The following is a 21,064-nucleotide window of genomic DNA, read 5'->3' on the forward strand; positions in this document are numbered from 1 at the left end:
TTAAATCGCCATCTTGTGACTTGATGTAGTGAACTAAAATTATTTTACTGAATGTGATATTATTTATTTGTAAGATAAAACTTTTCAGTTCTAATGGTTTTGTCATATAGTACGATAATTTGTTGATAGCGTGATGGCAATCCTGCGACAGATGTTGAATCAGTCCTTATAAATAAACACATAGAGAAAACATCCCCATTGGCTATTCTTGTACGTTAAGAACTTCGCAAAGATGTTTCGGGCTCTGCTATTTGCGTTGTTTTTCGGGTTTCTTAGTCTAACAAAAAGCAGTGTTGCTAGTAACTTACAGACAGGCATACAGACCAAGGTTGATTTGCTGAAGTCGTTAATTTACGATAACACTAAGGCCACAGTGACCCTAGACTCGTCAGCTTTCAAGGAACTTATTCAATTATCTTCAGGTAATTCTTTGTAAAAGCTCAAATTCTTTCATTTTTGTTGTTGTTGCATTAAATGCCAACTGGATACTTTTGGTAATTGGTTGACACAGAATCACCCAGTTCTCCTCGAAGAGTAAGCTTCTCTGTCAGCGTAAAGTCAACTTCACTTACACTCGGGGCAAGACAAACAGTGAAATACGATGCAGTGCTGACCAATGACGGGAACGGATATGACGACAGAACGGGAATCTTCACGTGTCCTGTGGCGGGAACCTACATGTTTGTTGTCGATTCTTTATCTTGGTCTGGGATTTGGTTAGAACTGAAAGTCAACAAAATGACGGTGGGTAGACTTAACGTGAGGTATGGGCATAAAGTGGACTTGATCCAAATGAGCAGGACAGTAATCGTGAAGCTGAAACCTGGGGATCATGTCAAAGTTGAAAATTATGAAAACGGCGGCAAGATATACTTTAACCTGTACTCAGGGTTTACAGGAGCCCTCTTGTACTGACTGATAATCTCTTGATCTTGATAAATATTCCTACCAAAATATAAAAAAAAAATATATCAGAACATTTTTGTTGTGCAATTTCATATAAAATAGTAACATTAATATACATTGTAATGTCAACCCTTTGATCCACAGACGTCGATTGCTACGATAGTGTCCTAAGTTACATTTTAGATATCAATTCAGATGTCTACTGGGTAAGGAGATTTTACCACTGTTTCAAAACTTCACGGGGATTCGGGCTATTGGAGTTTATTAATGATAATTGTGAACGATATAAAAATTTGCTGCAAATGTTATCGAGAAAAAACAACTTTTCTTGTTATAACCCGTTGATATTGTTGCCAACAATTAGTTCATTTTGATACAAGTCACCAGTTAAAAAAGATATGCCCATTTTTGTGTTTCCTAACGCTATCAAGTTTGATATCAATACACAACGTTTGACGACAGAATTATTGTGAGTTCACGATACTTTATTGCGTGGACCCTGAGGTCCACGCAGAAAATATATAAGCGAGGTTAAACCGGATGCAATGGGGAAAACTCATTCTGCGCAGGAGCTGGCCTGGTTCCTGTGCGTAATGGGTAGCTCAGGGAACCAGGCTAGCCCACGTTTTTCTGAATCGGGATCGGGATTCCGTACCATATGTGTTCATAAGTTCAAAGGCACTGTAATTGTAATGTTGTCGGTAAACAGTACAGAAACAAAGTATTCCTTTTAAAGAAATGATTGACATGTGGTTTTAACTATCAGTATTATGAAATAAGTTAATGTTATGCCGAAACTACAACATGCATCAAATAGCATAATTTGCAATGTTTTGTTGTTTTCCGAATACACAATCATGTAACTTAATTTTACTCTTATAGTAGGCGAGGCTAGAGTGCTTCTCGATTAAATTTTTTAAAGCATTTAAGTACATGTATGATTGAATAATTATGTCCCTGCATAAAAGTTTAAATCTCAATAAAAATACATCAAAAAATGAAATTATTAATTTACACAAAGCTGTCACTGCATAGTTAACAAAGTAGTGCGAATCGTAATGTGTGCGCAAATAGTAGAATTCACCGAATGCATGATACTATACATGCGATAGATCATAGTTATTTTAGAAGTATGAACCCGTTAAATTCTGAGATAAAAAGTCAGGGCTATACATAAATGTATACGTAATACAACGTACAAATTTAGTGGTTAAAAGCAGAGGGCTAGAGTTGGTGGAATCTCTGATAATCTTAAGGCTTTCACGTTTTCGTTGGAAACACCTGCAAATGGTCCACGTATTGTAGTCCTTTTTTAAAGGACAAGAAAATAAAAATAAAACAAATTACATGCGTATTCCTATACACATGTAATTTGAGATATGTCATTTCTTACTACATTAAAATAATAATATATTAGGCATTTTTATGATAAACGTTCAAATTTTTTATACATAAAAGTTCATTAAAGCGGGAAAAATCTACATAAAACCTAAACATAAACAGTTATGCAATTAAAACAACTAAAACAAGATTACTTTCGTTGAAAGAGTGTTTGATTGGCCCCTGTTAATATTCACTCGTAATGCGATGATTTTTGAAATTGGTTTCTAAGGAAAAAAGACTATAAAAAATGTTGAAAATTGTGCCAGAAGTAGAAAAATGTTGTTTTCCCCCCGAAATTCTTGTCGTATCTTAATAGCAAACGTTATTCAAATGGCTATGTTTTTTTGTTGTTTTTTTTAGAAATAATGATTACTTGCTTTTTCTTGAGCCTTAATTTAGGTAATCAGAAAAAATATAAACTATATCATCTTTATATCTGTTTTCTTATGTTACTGCAGGTTTGAGTTAATGTAGTGTACATGACTTAATATAAATTTTACACTAATTGAACCAATATTATTAGTTAGATAAATTGGTGCATACATTTATAGTCGTCAAATGCAAATCTTTATTTACACATCACTGGATCATCGTAGTACATTAAACTTACAGCAACATATTTTTTTTGTTTTGTTGCTACAGTACATCTGTGGTGCAAAAGTAATTACACAGTTTTTAACGATTTTGTGGTAAATGAAGCATTTAAACCGTGGATTTGACGTTGAAATAACTTCCAAACTATACATGCAACATATAAGATACAGATTGATTAATAGACTAAATTCTATACGATTTAAACCTGGAGTCTTAGGAATGTTTTGGTAATCTTAGTTATTGTAATATATGAAGTGTCAAGTATCAAACTTTGAAATTCTTATCAAGAAACCGTAATAAAAGTGTAAAAAATTGTTCTACTCTTTGAAGTGGGTGATTACATAAAGATGGGTGCCACCCAGACACGAATGTAGATTTAATTATTATCACACATTTGCTCAAATTATACGCATTGGATATCACCCCCTGTATACAATTTTGATAACACTTATTTTCACGCAAAACTGATGAAACAAAATTGAGATCTTGATGGAACAACATTGGGATCTTTTGCTTGTTAAAAAAATTTTCAAAAAAGGATTGATGTAATTTTTATTATGCTTCACAGTCAAATAAAAAGGGTTCCGTAGTAAATCCATTATAACAACAAATACAATATATTATTGGGCATAGTTTTCTGAAATTTATTTCAGTAAATATGAACAAAATCCTTGGGTGGATTTGAACTCGGGATATGCCATTCACAATCCCGATACTTTAACCACTACGCTATTATGATATTCAATAAAATCGATCGATACAAATAATTTCACCAAATATCTTAATCGCCATCTTGTGACGTATAGTCTTAAAAATAATAACCTTGATGTAGTGAGCTAAAATATTTTATTGTATGTAAAATTATTTCTGTGTAAAAGAAAAAACTTTCAATCCTTATGTTTTTGTTAAATAATACAATAATGTGTTTATAGCGTGATGGCAATGATGCGACAGATGTTGTATCAGTACTTATATGTAAACAAATAGAGGAAACATCGCCCTTGGCTATACATGTGCGTTGAGAACTTCACAACGATGTTTCGGGATCTAATATTAGCGTTGCTTTTCGGGTTCCTTGGTGTCACAAAAATCAATGTTGCTAGTAACTTACAGACAGGCATACAGACCAAGGTTGATTTGCTGAAGTCGTTGATTTACGATAACGCTAAGGCCACAGTGACCTTAGACTCAACGGCCTTCAAGGAACTAATTAAATTGTCTACAGGTAATTCTATGCAATTCTAAATTTCTTTCAAAAATAATTTTCCAAGAAATGCCATAAGTGTACATTTTGTTTACTGATTGACACAGAATCATCCAGTTTTCCTCGAAGTGTAAGCTTTTCTGTCAGCGTAAAATCTACCATACTTGCTTTCGGGGCTGGACAAACAGTGAAATATGACGCAGTCCTAACAAATGACGGGAACGGATATGACGACAGAACGGGGGTGTTCACGTGTCCTGTGGCGGGAACCTACATGTTTGTTGTTGATTCCTTATCTTGGCCTGGGATTTGGTTAAAACTGAAAGTCAACAAATTAACAGTGGGAAAACTTCACGTGAGTTCTGGGCATAAAGTTGACTTGATTCAAATAAGCAGGACAGTGATCGTGAAGCTGAAGTCTGGGGATCATGTCAAAGTTGAAAATGATAAAAACGGCGGTAAGATATACCATGGCATGTACTCAGGGTTTACAGGAGCCCTATTGTACTGACTGGTTATCTGATAATCTCTTGACCTTTATAAATATTCCAACCAAAATAAGATAAAAATGTATCAGAACATTGTTGTTGTGATATAACATATAGAAATAATAACATTAATCTAATGAAAATATTCTATATTGTGATATCAACTCTTTGACCCACAGACGTCGATTTAGCGCTTCGATAGGATCCAAAATAACTTTTTAGATACAAAATCAGATCTACTGGGTAGATTTTGCCACCCTTTCATAACTCGCGAGGTATTCGTGCTATTGGAGTTTATTAATGATAATTGTGAAAGAAAAAAAACAATGTCTTGTTATAACCCGTTTATAATGTTCCTAATTATTAATTCATTTTGATTCACGTCACCAGCTGGAAATATATATGACAATTGGTTTGTTTCTTAAAGGTTATCAAGTATGATATCAGTACATAAGGTTTGACGACGGAAATATTGTGATTTACTTTATCTTCCATTCTACGTGGATTATTTTGTTAAACTCGGTTAAGAAAATAAAATAAAAAACAAAATACAGTGTATATGTTTATTCCTTCAAGAGATCTGTCATTTCTTACTACATAACAATGGTATATTAGACATTAATTATGTAATGCAAGCAAGAAATAATCAAAATAAAATCAAAACATACACAGTTCTGCAAATATAACAACTAATACGATGTTACTTTCGTTAAAAGAATGCCCGATTGGCCGCTGTTAATTGTCCCTTGTAATGCGATGATATTTTAAATTGGTGTCTAAGGATGATAGAATATACACATCATTTTGAAAATTGTGCCAGAAGTAAAAAAAAACCCCGTTTTTTTCCTCCTAAAATCTTCGTTGTATCTTAATAGCATACGTCATGCATTTAAATGGATATGTTTTTAGAAATAATGATTACTTGCCTTTTTCTTAAGCCAACGAATAATCTGCTCTTAATTTAGCAATCCTATAAATATAGATAACGATATAATGAGGGTGTTTCATTGGCTGACATTTCCGCAAGAGGCTTTTTGAAATGTTATTGATACTTTCACTTGAGCCACCAAAACGACCCTTGGCAAAGACAGGGACGTCATAATAACTAGTTATCGATTAGGCTTTATGATGAAAAAAAGTGACAATGGTATTGCAAAGCCATGTTACGATGTAATTAGAGTCGTTAAGATGGTCGCCCTTGGCTCGAACCAGTGAAGTATCACCCTGTTCCAAGAACCTTCAAGTAACAGTAATTTTTGTTGTCTGCCAACTTACAGTCTGTCTTTTTTTTTTTTTAAAAACACCCATCTATACGAGCGACCTTGACCCTCTGGTAGCTATCGATGTTACGTAAAGGTGATATAGCAACATCATTCCATTTTTTGTTAGATATGGTTAAATGTTTCAAGACCTGCAATTATGATGTATTAAATCGCCATATCCACCAGATAGCCAAGGACAAAAGGATTAGTGAACCGAGATTCAAAAGGTCCATCCCCGATTTATGGTTTTTGATTGTCAGCATACACGTGTGCATAAAGTTCGTGGAACTAATTTATGTTATACATGAAATGAACATAAGACACTTATTATTTACGCGTTATTTAAACAAAACTTTAATCATTGAAGATAAAAATTGGTTGGAACGATATATCTTAGGAATATCCATTGTTGGAACGTTTTAGGAAACGGTTTACTAGCGGGTAAAAATAATTAGAATGTGTATTAAATTTTATTTTTGAGCAAGTTCAGTTCAGTTTACCAATAATATTCTTCTGTATTTTTTTTTTGTTTGAATTCAAAAGAAAATTAAATAAATAACATAATTCATTTTTAGTTTCTAAATAACAATGTTGAAATATAGACATGTGACCTATATTGATGAGAAATAGTTCGAAAGCGTTCTTTTGTAAACTAATAAAGTATATAAATACATGTAGTGCATAACTCTGTGAAATTTTAATCTTCACTGTTATTTACCATTATATATATCAATATTTTGTGAAGAAAATTTTCGAAAAATCCAACCCTTTTCTGGACTCAATTTTTGGTTACTAGTTACAGCACGAATGAATTTTAAGGGAATTTGAAATGTTTTCTATGTTTACTTTTGTACAGAGTAGTACGTGAACTTCGTTGTGTACAGGTTCCCCGGACTGCATTTTGCAAAATAACTTACGATATCTTTAGTCTCGTGGAATAAAAAATACAAAAAAAAATCTTTTACAAATTATTTTAATTATATCATGTTAAATAAAGTCATAGCATGAAACATTGACTAGTTTATGATTTAACAAGGATTCATTGGTGTTTTCCCCCGTTATTCCCCCCATAAGGTCTTCTGTAAAACTCGGGTCGGTTCATATGCTAGTGACATTCAGGTGTAGAGTTGAAGAAATAAATATTTTCAAAAAAAATCAAGGCATAGTTGAAGATAATCATTTTTATTCTAACATTTTGTTTCTGCAGACTAAAACATGACATTTAGACTGTGAAGTCAGAAAAAATAATTTACATAACAATATTACATCAATATTTTATCATTCAACGCAATAAACACTATTAACTAAATGCAATTTACATAACGTGCAGTTGAACAATTGAACAGCACAAGCAATAGCACCAACTTCAATCGTACTTAATTTTACAGGGAAAAATAAGACTTAAGTAACATTCAACCAACAAATAAGTCTCCCTACAAAACAGACCAATGTCACAAACGGGATGCCGATAATCAAAATCATATTACCCTTTCACAGGTGAAATATTAATGTAATATAATAAATTAACCCAAATAACCTTCACTGAAACATGAATCAATCAAGAATCTGGGACCAGTCTCTTAGTTTTGCAGTAGATCGTAACATTTAATTTTACAAAGGGCGAACAAAACTATCCAGTTATATATACACATTACTTAATTGGAATGCAACAAAGTAATTGAACACGCGTGTACCAAATACATAAAGAACATAGAAATTTGCTTTGCGTACCAGTAGCCTTGTACTGTAATGAAGACGACAAACATCTTTAAATGAAGATATCACTAGAGGAAAATAACCAGTAAGTTGAACGTCCTTATAATTGAAGAGAGACATAACAAGATGACCTATTTGCACCTATCGCAGAGAGCAAGGATAAATTAACAATCAATACCATAATTAAACTGTGATTTATGTGAATTTCTACGATATAAATAACTCATAATTGTTCGTATCTAACCATATCACGTTTGGGTGTCAGTGTGACATAAAACGACACTGCGGAAAAAATAAAATCCGTGTAACCAGTTTACAAGATAGACATCTACTGGAATACATACAGGTATCAGGTAGTTGAACCTTATTCTGCAAGATGTGATGACGTCACTGGAAAAATTCAGTCAAAAAGAGGCTTATTAAAATATTAATAAATAAATAAGTTATATACTAGGTAAATTTGTGCTTTCATTGTCAAACGTTTAAAAAGTCGATACATTTCACAACGATAGTTCAAATATAGTACAGCATCATTCAGAAAAAATAAACATTCATTTTCCCAAAACCGCAAGTACCCAACAAACGTTTTTTCTGAAAAGTGTATAACGACATTTCATAATAACTATTCTAAAATGGCATTTGCAAAAACTGGTCAAACAATGTATAGCAAATCCGGACTAAGGAAGATTCTTCCAACTGAGTAAAGGAATTCGGCATACCAGTGGATGCCATTTTGTTCCGTATCACGTGATATGAAAGGAATGTATTTTGATAAAGTGTGCATCCATCGGAGCGGGCTACAGGATAAATGTGCAATGCGTTCACTGTTAATGATGCCATAACATGAAGTCACAACTCCATTTACGACGATGGTCCCATCATTTGTCAGCGGTGCATATACACCAGTCACTGTTTGTGACGTCACACGAGTCACTTGTGACGGTCTGATTTCACTGTTATTGTCGTTAACTAAAACAAATTGACCAACTTGAACTGTTTGTGCGTAATTTGCAACATAAGATTCGATTGAGGATGAATTCGTAGTAGAAGTATATATGAGATGGTTATCAGTAAGAGTTATGGTTCGTAGGTCACTTGTTGAAATGGAATAGTAAACTCCGCTTCGTTTATCATTTCTGTCGAGGAAGGAGACTACCTCGCTAAAACCAAGTTTTCCGTCGGCTTTCAAGCTGAGAACCTTGTCTCCAATTCGAAGATCCGCCATATTTAACGTTCCTTTGTTCTCCGCGTACACTGTAGCCAATGGCGGGAAACAACCTCCGATTTTGATGGCAGCTGATGAGTCTGAAAATAATACTTAAATATATCATAAACTGTCAATCTCACCAAACTATTAAATTGTATTACGATGTTTGATAATCTTGTTGTGAATATCTTGATAATTTATTCTTGAATATTTTTATCAATGAATTTTTTTGTTTTGAATTCAATATTCAAACATGCATTTAGTCCTTAAAATACCGCTATCATAGATATATATTATTTCGAAACATATTTCTAAATGATAACATAAAGAATGTAATTTCAATGAAAAGAGTATTTTGAAAGCTAAACAAACTGAATCATGACACTGGAATATTTGAGCCTACTCAAATAACTAGTAATTCTCCGACTAATCCGACACAAGTTTTGTTTCTCAGTAACCATAAAGAGTAAGAGGCCCTTAAACAAAGAATAAGTTTCTTGTAGCCCACTTTTAACAAAAATAAAAGACGTTTGTCAACAGTGACATCACTTTCTGCGAGACGTGATCATTTAGTGGGTCTACCTTTTCTCTAAATTCATTTCTTGATAGACCAACATGGAACTTGGTCTATTTCTCGGTTACTTACAATGTGTGAACAATCATTAGTTTAGTATCAAAAACACTTAAAACTAAAATTGTTGTTCAAACATTGCCCTTAAAGGTCCTATTAGGTTTCCAAAAATGTTTGCCTTTTGGAGTCAACCAATATTGTGTGAAGATTTTGGGGTATAAAAGGAAGATTCTTTGATTGTTTTTATAGACCTGTGTCCATTAACACGCCCAACTTGAAAGAATTAGTAATAATATTTACAAGTATTTGTTAACGTCTCTTTAATTGATCTTTCATTACAAAGCGAAGCGAAAATAACGTTTAAAATTAAAACAGACGCAAGTCCCCGGAAAATTTCAATGGGGTCAGCACGTGGACTTCCATGAATCGAGAACTCTTGAACTGAATATTACATCCAAAACGTTTTAAGCTCATGCATACATGTAAGTTTATAATTAAATTTCCTTCAACAAAGATGCATTTTTAAGGTAAATAACCCAAATTGGAATTCTTTTCAAACATTTGGCATTTCTGGTTTAATTAAAAAAACCCAAAAGTAATACCTGATTTAACAGAACAATGGATGTGCCCCCTGGACTCAAAGTACACCCAGTCGAATCCTGCCTCCACCGCCAGCTTGGCCAGCATGCCGTATTTGGCGCGGTCCTTGTCGCTGGTGGTGATGTCTACGGCCCGACCCTCGTAGTGGAGCGAGTCCTTGGCGTGGTGACCGTCATCATCCCAGGCCTCGGTCACTCTCAGCTTCACCCCCTGCCACGTGTTCATAACGGATATGGCAAGGATCTTCAATTTGTCCTTGCATCTCTAAAAAAGGAAGCCAAAAAAATTAATGCATAATAATCTGAATGGAGTAAAAATCTTTCATTTAGTGTTCTTAATTGGTTATGGATAACAAAGAAACTTTTCTTTGCTAGGACAACTTTCATTGCCAAATTTTACAGACGTTCAGAGCGTAATTTCTGTCAACCTTTGATTCTATTACATGTTTTTCATTCAATTGGACTGCGATTAATAAATACACGTACATATAAATTGATCATTTGATGTTTGACACCGGTTTATACAGCTTCATCACGACCATAAAACACATTAGTGGGCAGCAGACGACAGACGTTTCTAGTCCTTACACTCGATGTACAAGTTAGCCACAAAGGCTCGCTTTGTGAATTCTCGTATTACAAAAATTTATTGGAAAGTGAAGAGCAGTGCATTTCGTTTGAACTAGGATTCAGTAAGTCTTCGGTCTGAAGTATTAATTCACCAGAGAAGGGCGACAGATTAAGGTGTTTTGAAATCTGACATTGGTAGACAACCTGGCAAATCTCGAATAATCTCTCTTAAGTAATTTATTCCGGGACAAGATATTTCCCAATAATGCACAGGAATTACAAAATCCGAAAACTGCCGTGTTTATTTCATACGAATTAAATGCACTTCATATCAATAAAGATGCTTAGACGGGCTGGATTACTGTACAAACATTCCTGCACAAGCCCATGATGTAAACGACTTACAAATATGTACGTTTAAGTTAGGATTACTGTTCCTAACAACCCTATTTTCGGTTGTCGTAAATTCAACTCTTACACATGCGGAATTCCTCGGTAATCATGGTAACCTCACATAAGGGTAGAGGGCGTCACTTTTTCTCTACTCTTATCACCCACTGAATCATTTTATTTACTACATTATAATGAGGAAACTGTGAGAAAGATGAATTATAAATCTCTTTTTCTTTCTCCTTCATGATGAATATGCTAAGCTAATATTATCTCGTCGAACTTCGCTGCCCTTTTTCGAATGATATACACAAAAGCCACGAGGAGAGAAATACATGTGGTGAATCAAGTCATTTTAAAAGATTTTCTTCATTTAAAGGGGTCAATCTAAATTTATTTGATGTCTCATTTATGATGGAATGGCAAGTTCCTCAATTCTCTTCATGATTATGTGTACTCTTGACTGAGAATTTAACTACAAGATCAAAAGCTAGAAGTAACCAGAGGTAAACAAGCAAGGCTTGAAGTAGAAGTACTATAAATATTGAGCCGAGCCCTGGTACACGCTTTTGGTCAATATTACTGCTTGTCTCTCCGTGAAGTGCCAAGACAATTGTTTGTTTTTCAGTAATAATTATATTTATGATATTTTAAGTAAATTTCGAATTCTCTTTACATCGTTTTCGTGTTTAGATAATGAACAAGTGAAATTAAACGGAAATATTTCCCACTCCTATAAAAATATGTCGTATTTTATCGTCTGTGTGCAATCTGGCTTTCTGATGTTGACATAGTTATACCGTAAAAAGACTTTCAACAGTCGGGCCCAAATGTTTGCTAAAGACAGATCACTTTCCCATGTAGCTTGCAAAAGCTGTGCAAAACAAATAGTTACTGGGTAAATGGCGGTTACATCAGAGGAAACCATCGAGAGTCTCTAGATTTTGTGTTATATTTACTCTGTCTTAGACGTAAATGAAGAACAGAAACACAAAAAGAGGGAGAAAAAGTTAAAAACAGATATTACATGTCAAAAAAGGCACTGCAAAGCCGCTAGCAAATCATTCAGCCCTGAATGAGTTGATTTATTACAGGAATATGAAGTACGTCGGATGAGAGTCTACAAATATGAACCCGTGATAATAAACGGCATGGCTTATGTCATAGTGCAGGCAAGGAGCATTGACGGAAGTCTTGGTTGCGCATTTGGTCGCTAGGATTGCAGTACTTTGAAAAATGTCGATATAACAAGTCCGAAAGGTGTTTTTATTAAATTAAGTCAAACAGTGTTATCCGGGGATCTGAGTTAAGTGATCTATGTTTGAACTGTAGGTGTCCGGGGCTGACAACACATTTCATGTTTGGCACGCCGACGGCGGAGGAATCGCACCATCATGAGATGCAAAACCCGCAAAATACTCCATTAATTCCCGTGCATGTTCTTTTCTTCGTTACTGCGCCGAATTAAAGCGGCGAGAGTCAATATTTTCTTACCTAAAATAACTTAGTCTTGTCTAAATTTGGGTTACTTCTTTTTGAAATGTGAATCATTCTTCAAACACCGTATATTTAAGTTTACAAAAATAGAAATCTACTAGACACACTGAACATGCTACAAACGGGGAAAGTAAATTTCTACGTTTTCAACCCTTAGATCAACGAACAAGAATTTCGCCTTCGAAAAGACATGCTCATGAAAATGTATTCATGTACATTTTAAGAAGATTTTGTAAGTTAGATTCTGTCACATCAGGCAATAACACCTGGTTGAGGTGTACCCCAGGTGCGAATTCTGACTTACTCAAAAAATGCTAACAAAATCTGATTAAATACTTCTAATAAAAACAATTGGAAGTCTATTATGTTTTGTGGGTTTTATATTCATTTGCAGACAGAGACTGTGGAAATCCGATATGTCACAATTAATCGTATTAAATAGGTCGAATATAAACTGTTTTAAGGTAGACAAGGATAAGTTGATTCTTTTACTGCTGACAAATAAAATCTGCAGTCTAGCCTTAGTACCTCAAAACGGATTTTTTCTCAGTACTAAGATTGGCTTTTTGATCCGATTTATTTTGAAATCATGCCTGTGCCAAGTGTCTTTCGACTTTGGTTAAAATACTAATAGTTAGAAGAAAAGGTAGATCACGAATAAAAATAGGGTATTAGGACTTTTTTAAAATTCTTTTTTATTCGCCAGTTTGCTTCGTGCACGTCAGCAGAGGCGCAAGAATTATTGCTGAAAAAATCTGGAATTTATATTACGTTATGTGCTTGTTCACATTGAATTACGTCATGAAAAATGGGGATTATTTTTTCTATCAAAGCTAACCCAACAGTTTTCGAAGATTAAATCTTACTTTTTCACCAGCGGTTGAAAAATTAGCTTATCTGATTCCCATTTATTTTACCCCGAATCTTTAATACTACGCTACACTGTAGAGACCGGTCCACTTTCATAAGGTATTACGAAGGTGTTGATTAAACTGCAAATAAAAATGCCCAAAGTGCACACAAAAATAGTACAAAAGAAAACCCCGCGCAGTGTCGGGGTGCAGGAGAAATGATCCGCCGGTGTGCATGTCGCGTACGGGGTTTGAGCATGCACTTTATGACAAGGCGCAGGTATTAGCCTAATCCATTGAGAGACTTTGTCTTTAATCATTCCAGAACCTTGTCCCTTTAAGCAGCTATGAGCAGCTTCTCGAGGTTTTAATTCTGACTGCGCCGCTTTTGATTACAACTATACCCCTCTGACCCTGCAAGAAACACTCTTAATTGTTCCAAAACGCAACACGTTCCTTTCCAAGCATCAAACACATTTTCCATTGTGTCTAAGTCAATGATTCCATGGTCTGATTTTTATATTACGATACAAGATAAAGTAGCCTTTTGAAATAAGTCGAGGAATTTCATTTGATTGAATGTTTTACAGTCCGGATTGAACAGAGTTGGCCGGTTTGACTTTGTCATTAATGCCCCTTCCCGTTATCAGAGTTTCATTTTAATTATACAGGAATTTGCAAAGTTTGAGGGTATTATAGTGGCTATATTATTTATTATTCTATCCTTTGAAGAGATAATTGTGGTTTGTATTTGTAACAGAGCCGAGTTCAATTCGTCAGTGACCGATATGAAGATATTACCTACAACCAGCCATGTTTGCTTCTTTTCGTCATTCGCTTTCTCCCTATCTTATGATATCATTGTTTGAGAGTTTTAGTGTTGTTTCGATATTAAAACAATTATTGTATTAAACGTAATCCTATTAACATATTCATATAAGAAACAAAACTGGAAAATTTTTAAGTAATGTTTGAATGTCATTACCTTATAATTGTTAACTTAATAATTGTTAACTTGATAGAGTAATTTTCATAAATGGCAATATTGAAATTGAAACGACCGATGGTCAACCTTAATTGTTTTCGACTAAAATGTTTAGGCTTTTCTAAGGGTTCAAAGAATTTGCCGGATGGAAGAATTTTAGGATATTTGCATTGTAACAAAACCAGAGATGTCTGTATGCTATATTGCTAGATTATCATACATTTATACAGTTAATAAAAATACAGAAAGGCTAATACACGTAGGGTAGGGGGATTAAGTTGTTAAAATTTGCACATGAATGTAGCGGAACAGATTTCAAGTGCTATAAGCTAAATATTCAGCCTGTATTTACTACGTTTTCGGGAAAGTTAATTATCAATTTGACAAAGCTGGGGTCATTTATTGATGGAAATTTAAACCTCTTGACCAAAGAATTGAGAATTAAAGTTTGACTACCTTCTGCGGTGTCAACCTTCGGCTTTAGTAGACTGCGGACAAATTTGTCAAACTCTTAAAATCAAAATGAACTGTGAGTATTTTTCAAAGGCAAAATATAAAGTCATGGAATTCAAAGACTCTAATCTACATGGGGGAAAGTTTAGAGCACATAGAACAAATTATTAAAAAAAGAAGTTTTACAAGTTTATGCATTTTTCCCATATATTTTTAATGTTAAAAAATAGGTTCACCGCAAGAGGTCCAAGGGAGTTGATCATGCTGGACGAGTCCATTATTAATCAACAATTAGGAAGGATCAAATGAAAGAAAAGCTTAAACTTAAATTCTAAGTGCATTGACGAAATGAACAAATATCGTGCTAACAAGAATTGTCATTTGGTGGCTTTAGAGACGTCAATCAAATTTGATCGTCTGGTTCAATCGGTAACAAAACGTCCAATTGAAGCAGATTGAGCAAGGAGTTGATAAAGACCCGATTAATCACAAGTGACCTTAAAATTATTGAGATTATACATTTTCTCATACCGCCCTGTGAATCTGTATTATCAGAAACGTAAACATAAAATGGAAATGGGCAAGGATGGTTTTAATGAAGGTTATTAAAAAGAATAATCAATGAAATTTGTTAAAAATAACTTTTATAATGAAGGTTTTGAATACAAATATTACATCTACATGTACCAACAGCTTAACTTAAACTCGTAACCGTTTCACAGCAGAAACAATTAAAAAGTAATAAATATAAATTATGGAATCATTGGAAAATTGATCTACAACATAAAAAAAATACACACGCCGCACAAATATTTTTTAAAGTGTTCAAATTTGAAAATAGTTTTTATACTTCGAAGTAATAACTCAAAAGAGGAAATTGTCTTTCCCTAGCTAATAATGAAGACATTGATACAGCAAAAGATAACGTACTTGTCCTTTTCTGCATAACCTCATGAATGGAAAGTAATTGAAATAAGAGTGAATTGTTTATGAGTTTTGTCTTGAAATGAGGGTTTTGACACCATACAGATGAGATTTTGAGCGCAAAGTTTGATTTGACTTTTGGGGCTAGCAGAATTAAAGTTGAAACCTGCAATAGTTGGGTTGTTAAGAGTACCACTTTAAAACAGAATGCGTTAACCTGTTTACCAAGTAATACTATGCCATTGATTTTTGTTCGCTTGTTTTGTGTCAAGTGACTTCAATGTTAATCATTTTGACTTTTATATCGTCTGCAGTTCTCTATGTCACGTGTTGTCTGAGCAAATTATCTTCTGGGTTTTGAGATACCGTAACTGGAATTGCCTTATTGTGTATCAATGTCAAAAATAAAACGAAGAGTACAAATCATCTGAGTAGAAGACGAAATCCAAGCGATGGAATTGTAGAGAAGGTTTTGAAATTTTATCAATTTTAGAGTTATCGCTTTGAAAACCAATATAAAATATGTCTTACATTTGTAAATTTATGTACAAATGTTGAAGTTACATGAAGTGCCTTTGCACTTGGGGATATTAGGCAGCGGCTTTTATCGCCTTCGCCGCCACAATATTTTACTAACTGACGGATGCAGTTTCCGAAGACCGTCGCATCATAAGTCCCAATTGAATGAAAAAATAATGCATATTGATGAAAAGGAGTTTGTTATGTGCGTGGATTTATCTTAACCAGTATGATTCATACTCTCATGAATAAGTGTAATTTCACTTCCTTTAAAGGTCTCTTGAAATATATATCTTGTCTTGATTATATCAATATTGACATGTAGACATAAAGAAAAACAGTCAGCAGGATCTTATTAATGAGCAATTTTCTCATACATTCTTGCTCTTATTGTCAAAAAACTATCATTCTATATTTTTCATTCAAGCTGATAAATTCTAGACGCAACAATTACCGGATAGGCTATATTTGAAATGATGCGATTATGATGCTTTCAAGCGATTGGATAATCAGATGTTGAGGATATTTAATTTAATTGTACATCGATCCCGAGGCAAAAATATTTCTGTCTACACGTTTGGTATCAAACAATCTCAGATGCTGGAGGGTAGCTGCATCATGTTTTAAATATAAACTGTTGTTAAGTTTGTCAAGTTTTACAATTGCCATGTCTGCAAAACCACTTTTTCCTGTTTGTTACTGTTCTTTAAGTCAGTGTGTCTAAGACTGCCATTACCGGCAATGGTTTTGAAGGAAATCAATTGACGTCGCTGAGGGTGATGGGTGTTTATTCTGAGAAGACTGGATGTGGGGCTGATAATGAAATGTTTACGTCAATATTTATATGTCAAGTGTTTCATTAAGTCTCCATAACTTCCAAATTGGGAAGAAAATTGAGCAAAATCAAAGCCATGGACAATTACATATACAACTGAGGGATATTCTCAAGATAAAGACGCCTCCTAAAATATTATGAGTCTGTTAACTTCATTATTATCAATTTGCTCATCCCTAAACGTGGAAAAATCAAATCTTTCATTCAGCTAAATCAAAATATATGTTGAATGTACAAGCTTTCACATTCAGCATCCTTTCCAAGTTCGTGAAACGCCTCCAATATAAAATAGTTTCCGATAGAGTGCGAAGACATTGGATTAGGACTAGCTGTAATTCGACTCATCACACGCGGCATTAGAACTAATCATATATTTTTTTTTACAACAGAATAGCAGTTCAAAAAACAAAATCAATAAAGAATCTGTACTGAGTACGTAAAGAGTGATCAAATAAGTTTTAAATCACGATTGAATTCATATTTCAATTATTTGTGTTTCACACTTTCTTTCGAAACTGTTCGAAATTAACCCATCTTGAGAATGTACACACATCTGAACTAAATCAAAATGCGAAGACTATTGCTTTATGCATCATAGTGTGAATGAAGGTTTATTGATTATTTAGGAAATCTTAAAATAGCTCATTTAATTAGAGGGACAATTGTAGAAGAACGAGATAAAAAAACAAATCACCAACGAAGTCAAACTACATGGAAGGAACATAAAAAATGCTTCACCCTCGAGTAAAAAGTGAAACGGCTTTTTCCGTTGCATAATGTCGGTTTAACATTTCCTTGATGTTCGAGGCAGGGTTCAGGTAATTAGTTATAGCGAGTGTAATTCATTTACATTAAACAAGCTTTAATGGCTATTACATATCCTAATTCGTTAGATTTAGTCGTGCTGTTGGATTAGGGACATGAAAAGGGTTTTGTTTTTCTTTCCAAATCCGGGAATTAGACATCGGATCTACACCGACTTACTCTAAAGGGGGGGGACACAACAGAAGTGTACGCGTACCTGTGTCATGATTCTGTCCGTTCCATCCCCCTCTTCATCTCTGAATATGATGTCTGGGTTATCGTTTGTCACTAGTTTTTTGAACCTGGGATCCTCCTTACTGATTCGCCCCTCCGCTAGGCCGCTGGCTCCCAGGGTGTTCTCTGAGACGTTCGGCACGTGTTGTTTGTACACTAGGGGTGTCCTATTGCCGGTCCTGTGCCTCCGCCCCGACCCCCGGGGTGACGCGCACTGTAACGACGGTCCAGTCAGTATGAGAAACGCTAACACTGCTGCTTGAAGCGCGGAGAGAAGCGCCTGTGAGCGCATAACGATATCCCCCTGTACCGCGTCCAATGAGGAGAAAGAGTAAATAATGTTACGCCGATGACAGTTTGGATGTGTCCACCGTTATATGTGCTCTAATGTAACTCTCAGGATTTTCTCTCAAATACATGTCGCTGTTAGTTTAAAACCATGATTCAAATTCAGTTTACAATTGAAAAACATATATAAACCTTCCACGGTTTTATTTCAAAAGTTTTTTTTTTGGTACAACTTCTCACGATCCTCTGTTTGAATTTGTACGTTGTAAATTGTTCCTACAATTCATTCATATTATTCACATCCTATAAAATGACAGCACCACACTTATCTTCTATAAAACTGTGATGCGGCAGCTCAATATATCTATATTAATATCCCTAAGTTGCTGTCAATGTCTGTAATAATCCAATCGAATTTCGCTGATTGGTCATGGGTGTGTACATCCCGAGTCCTTCTATTTTTTTCCTTTCTTCTCACCAGTGATTACATCCCTTTTAACAAGCCACAAGTACATAAATCAGATATCAAATTTGAACCAATAGGAATCTACCCAGTCCTCAGTTGACAGCCCACTTTAAAGTCACTACACTGTCAATCAGTTACATCTTCCGTGCTTTATCTGATAAAGCCCTTCTTGTTTAAAAATCATTAAATCCACCTCCTATGCCCCTTTCACTTCATTATTTTCTTGTGACACTCAGATATTAACTTCATTGCTCTTTGAAGTCCGCCAAATTATATTTTTTTCCCGCTTTTACATTGCTGGAATTATTTTTGAGTGAAGATTTTCAATTTTATCCTCAAACGAAGAATTCCTGAAAAATACAATTAAAATCCACATTTTACAAATGTTGTATCATATTTAAAGTACAAAGCAAAAAAGAATAATAATTTAATGTTCCAAAGTAGAAATCCGATTACAAGCTTAAAAATTTATTCGAATTTTAATTCAATTTACAGACTAGCTAAGGGCTTTGTGACAGTTCATTGAAATGATTGACATCTATAAGTGTAGAAAGAGTTAATATAAAAAGGAATTAGATGCCAGCACGACAGAGCCGTCTATAAGAAATACCCCGGCCTTTCGAAACCAAGCTCCAGAAATGATAAAATAATTATTACATTACGTGCGCTAATCTCTTGGAATTTTTCCGACCCAATTTGGACTTGCTGCTTCAAAGTCACATAGAAAATAAGGAGCGATCTTCGCGTTTTTCCCACACACCTTTTTAAAAAAAAATCACATATCTCTCTGTGTACACACTTTTTTAGGACGACACCAAATACTTCTTTTTATAGAGAAAAATCTATATTGAAGAATGGCGGTATTTCATTATAAGACAATAAACGTCCCGGCATCACCACTGACAGCCATTTCCATCGCTATTCCCTCTACATTTATCACTTCACCAAGTAATCTCACAGTTCCTGCAAAATTGGCCTCCGAAAATATAACGGATGAAATTAAAAAGTCGTTAAAAGTGTACCCCGAAGCAGATTTTCAAACTTCAAATGATTTTGATATCTTAACTGATTCCCGGAATTAATCTGTTTTCTTACAACGTATCCAGCAGAGATAGGTCCGGACGGGTATTACTAAATAATCAACGTTTCCATTCCCACAGAATAGACCTGGATTACATGTAATTGTTACTTATTCGTTTACTGCGATCGTCCAGCGTTTTATGAGTCCATGTTCTGTTTAAAAGCATAGACCGGGGTTGGAGACTGAATGGGGGTTTAAAGGACACCTCTAGTTGTGAAAAAGAGGTCCAGAAGAGCCATGGTCGGCAAAAAGAAGTGTAAACAAATTGGTCACTTAATAACAGTTAAATAAATATTGTAAAACTGGGAATATCAATTCAGATTTCTTTATATACAAACCAAGGCAATGAATTTTAATTTCTAAATATTTGTTCATTTCTGAAAAATTGCGCTTTCTAACTGCGAATTCCTTTTACAAATTTGCCAAAGAATTCAATTTTCAAACACTTCAAATAAATATTCCGATGATCAAAAAGTAAGCCTTACAAATCATGTACTTGTGTTATTGTTGGGTTAAATTACCATCATGGTAGTGCAACACACTTCCATTCTTTGAGAGAGGGGGGCATCAGCGGCACAGCTATTCACGAAATACCGATGTGTGATAATTAAAACTGCCACTGTATGGCCAGCCCTGATTGCTTCTCAATAGCGGAAAAAGTGGTTTTGCTTTCAATAGAGAAACCAAATGACCATCTCGGATATCACTCTCGTATTGCCAATCCGTTTTAAAATAAGCCATAAATGGTAAAAAATTGAAATGTTATCTTTCTTCTTAACGGTTCTACGTTGCAGGTTTCTAAATAATTGTCGAAGCAACCATGAATGGAATAATTATTCCATTCAGCACGAGTACTAAAACAATTGCCCGTTTCACAGCCCATATTTGGAACCTAATGACTCAATGATTGTGTATTGCGTGATCTCTATGTACATGTTGCTCTTTTGATAACTGAGAAAAAAGGTTTAATCTAAATAGCTCGCTACTTAGTTTTGTTTTGTCCACCTAAATTATTTTGCGAAAATATGCTTTTGAAAAAACAATGGTGCTTTTGCTATCTGCTACGAGATCAAACATTATGCGACAAATAGTCAATTAAGTTTATTTTCATTAACACATAAATAATCTCCAATTCCGCTGGTTCACTAACTTCCGGTTGAATTACGTAAAAGCATCCTTTAGTAGGCAGACTGCCATTTTATCTGTTTTAAACAGTAAACCATTTAAAAAGACCTTT

The 21,064-nt window shown here is 34.5% G+C and overlaps 3 protein-coding genes across 6 annotated transcripts in view; 2 read left to right on the top strand and 1 right to left on the bottom strand.

The window, feature by feature from the left end:
- Nucleotides 1-214: 214 nt before the first annotated feature.
- On the top strand, nucleotides 215-915 carry LOC128188275 (complement C1q-like protein 3). The gene is made up of 2 exons (XM_052859237.1): nucleotides 215-422; nucleotides 512-915. The coding sequence occupies exons 1-2, from the start codon at nucleotides 233-235 to the stop codon at nucleotides 913-915; spliced, it is 594 nt and encodes a 197-aa protein (XP_052715197.1). The 5' UTR covers nucleotides 215-232.
- Nucleotides 916-3,892: 2,977 nt separating this feature from the next.
- On the top strand, nucleotides 3,893-4,645 carry LOC128188266 (complement C1q-like protein 3). The gene is made up of 2 exons (XM_052859226.1): nucleotides 3,893-4,108; nucleotides 4,195-4,645. Exons 1-2 carry the CDS (start codon nucleotides 3,895-3,897, stop codon nucleotides 4,596-4,598), a joined length of 618 nt encoding a protein of 205 aa, XP_052715186.1. The 5' UTR covers nucleotides 3,893-3,894; the 3' UTR covers nucleotides 4,599-4,645.
- A 2,517-nt stretch (nucleotides 4,646-7,162) lies between these two features.
- LOC128189695 (sonic hedgehog protein-like) overlaps nucleotides 7,163-21,064 on the bottom strand; it is a 31,115-nt gene continuing 17,213 nt past the window's right edge. For 2 of the 4 annotated variants that reach the window (XM_052861426.1, XM_052861417.1), the window contains exons 2-4: nucleotides 17,976-19,096; nucleotides 9,934-10,195; nucleotides 7,163-8,858 (exon numbers count right to left, since the gene is read on the bottom strand). In XM_052861426.1, coding sequence (XP_052717386.1) covers nucleotides 8,206-8,858; nucleotides 9,934-10,195; nucleotides 17,976-18,284 — 1,224 coding nt within the window. In that variant the 5' untranslated portion in view covers nucleotides 18,285-19,096 and the 3' untranslated portion in view covers nucleotides 7,163-8,205. Of the gene's footprint in view, nucleotides 8,859-9,933; nucleotides 10,196-17,975; nucleotides 19,097-19,403; nucleotides 19,785-21,064 lie in introns of those variants that run through there. The other 2 variants (XM_052861435.1, XM_052861409.1) reach the window with 2 other exon arrangements.

Source organism: Crassostrea angulata, chromosome 1 (assembly GCF_025612915.1).
Source record: "Crassostrea angulata isolate pt1a10 chromosome 1, ASM2561291v2, whole genome shotgun sequence".
NCBI classification, from domain to species: Eukaryota; Metazoa; Mollusca; class Bivalvia; order Ostreida; family Ostreidae; genus Magallana; species Magallana angulata.

Excerpts from the sequence above, each read along its gene's own strand:
- LOC128188275 (XM_052859237.1), top strand. The coding sequence starts at position 233 with ATGTTTCGGGCTCTGCTATTTGCGTTGTTTTTCGGGTTTCTTAGTCTA. Across the intron at positions 423-511 it reads ACTTATTCAATTATCTTCAG|AATCACCCAGTTCTCCTCGA; the intron begins GTAATTCTTTGT and ends TGGTTGACACAG.
- LOC128188266 (XM_052859226.1), top strand. The coding sequence starts at position 3,895 with ATGTGCGTTGAGAACTTCACAACGATGTTTCGGGATCTAATATTAGCG. Across the intron at positions 4,109-4,194 it reads ACTAATTAAATTGTCTACAG|AATCATCCAGTTTTCCTCGA; the intron begins GTAATTCTATGC and ends TGATTGACACAG.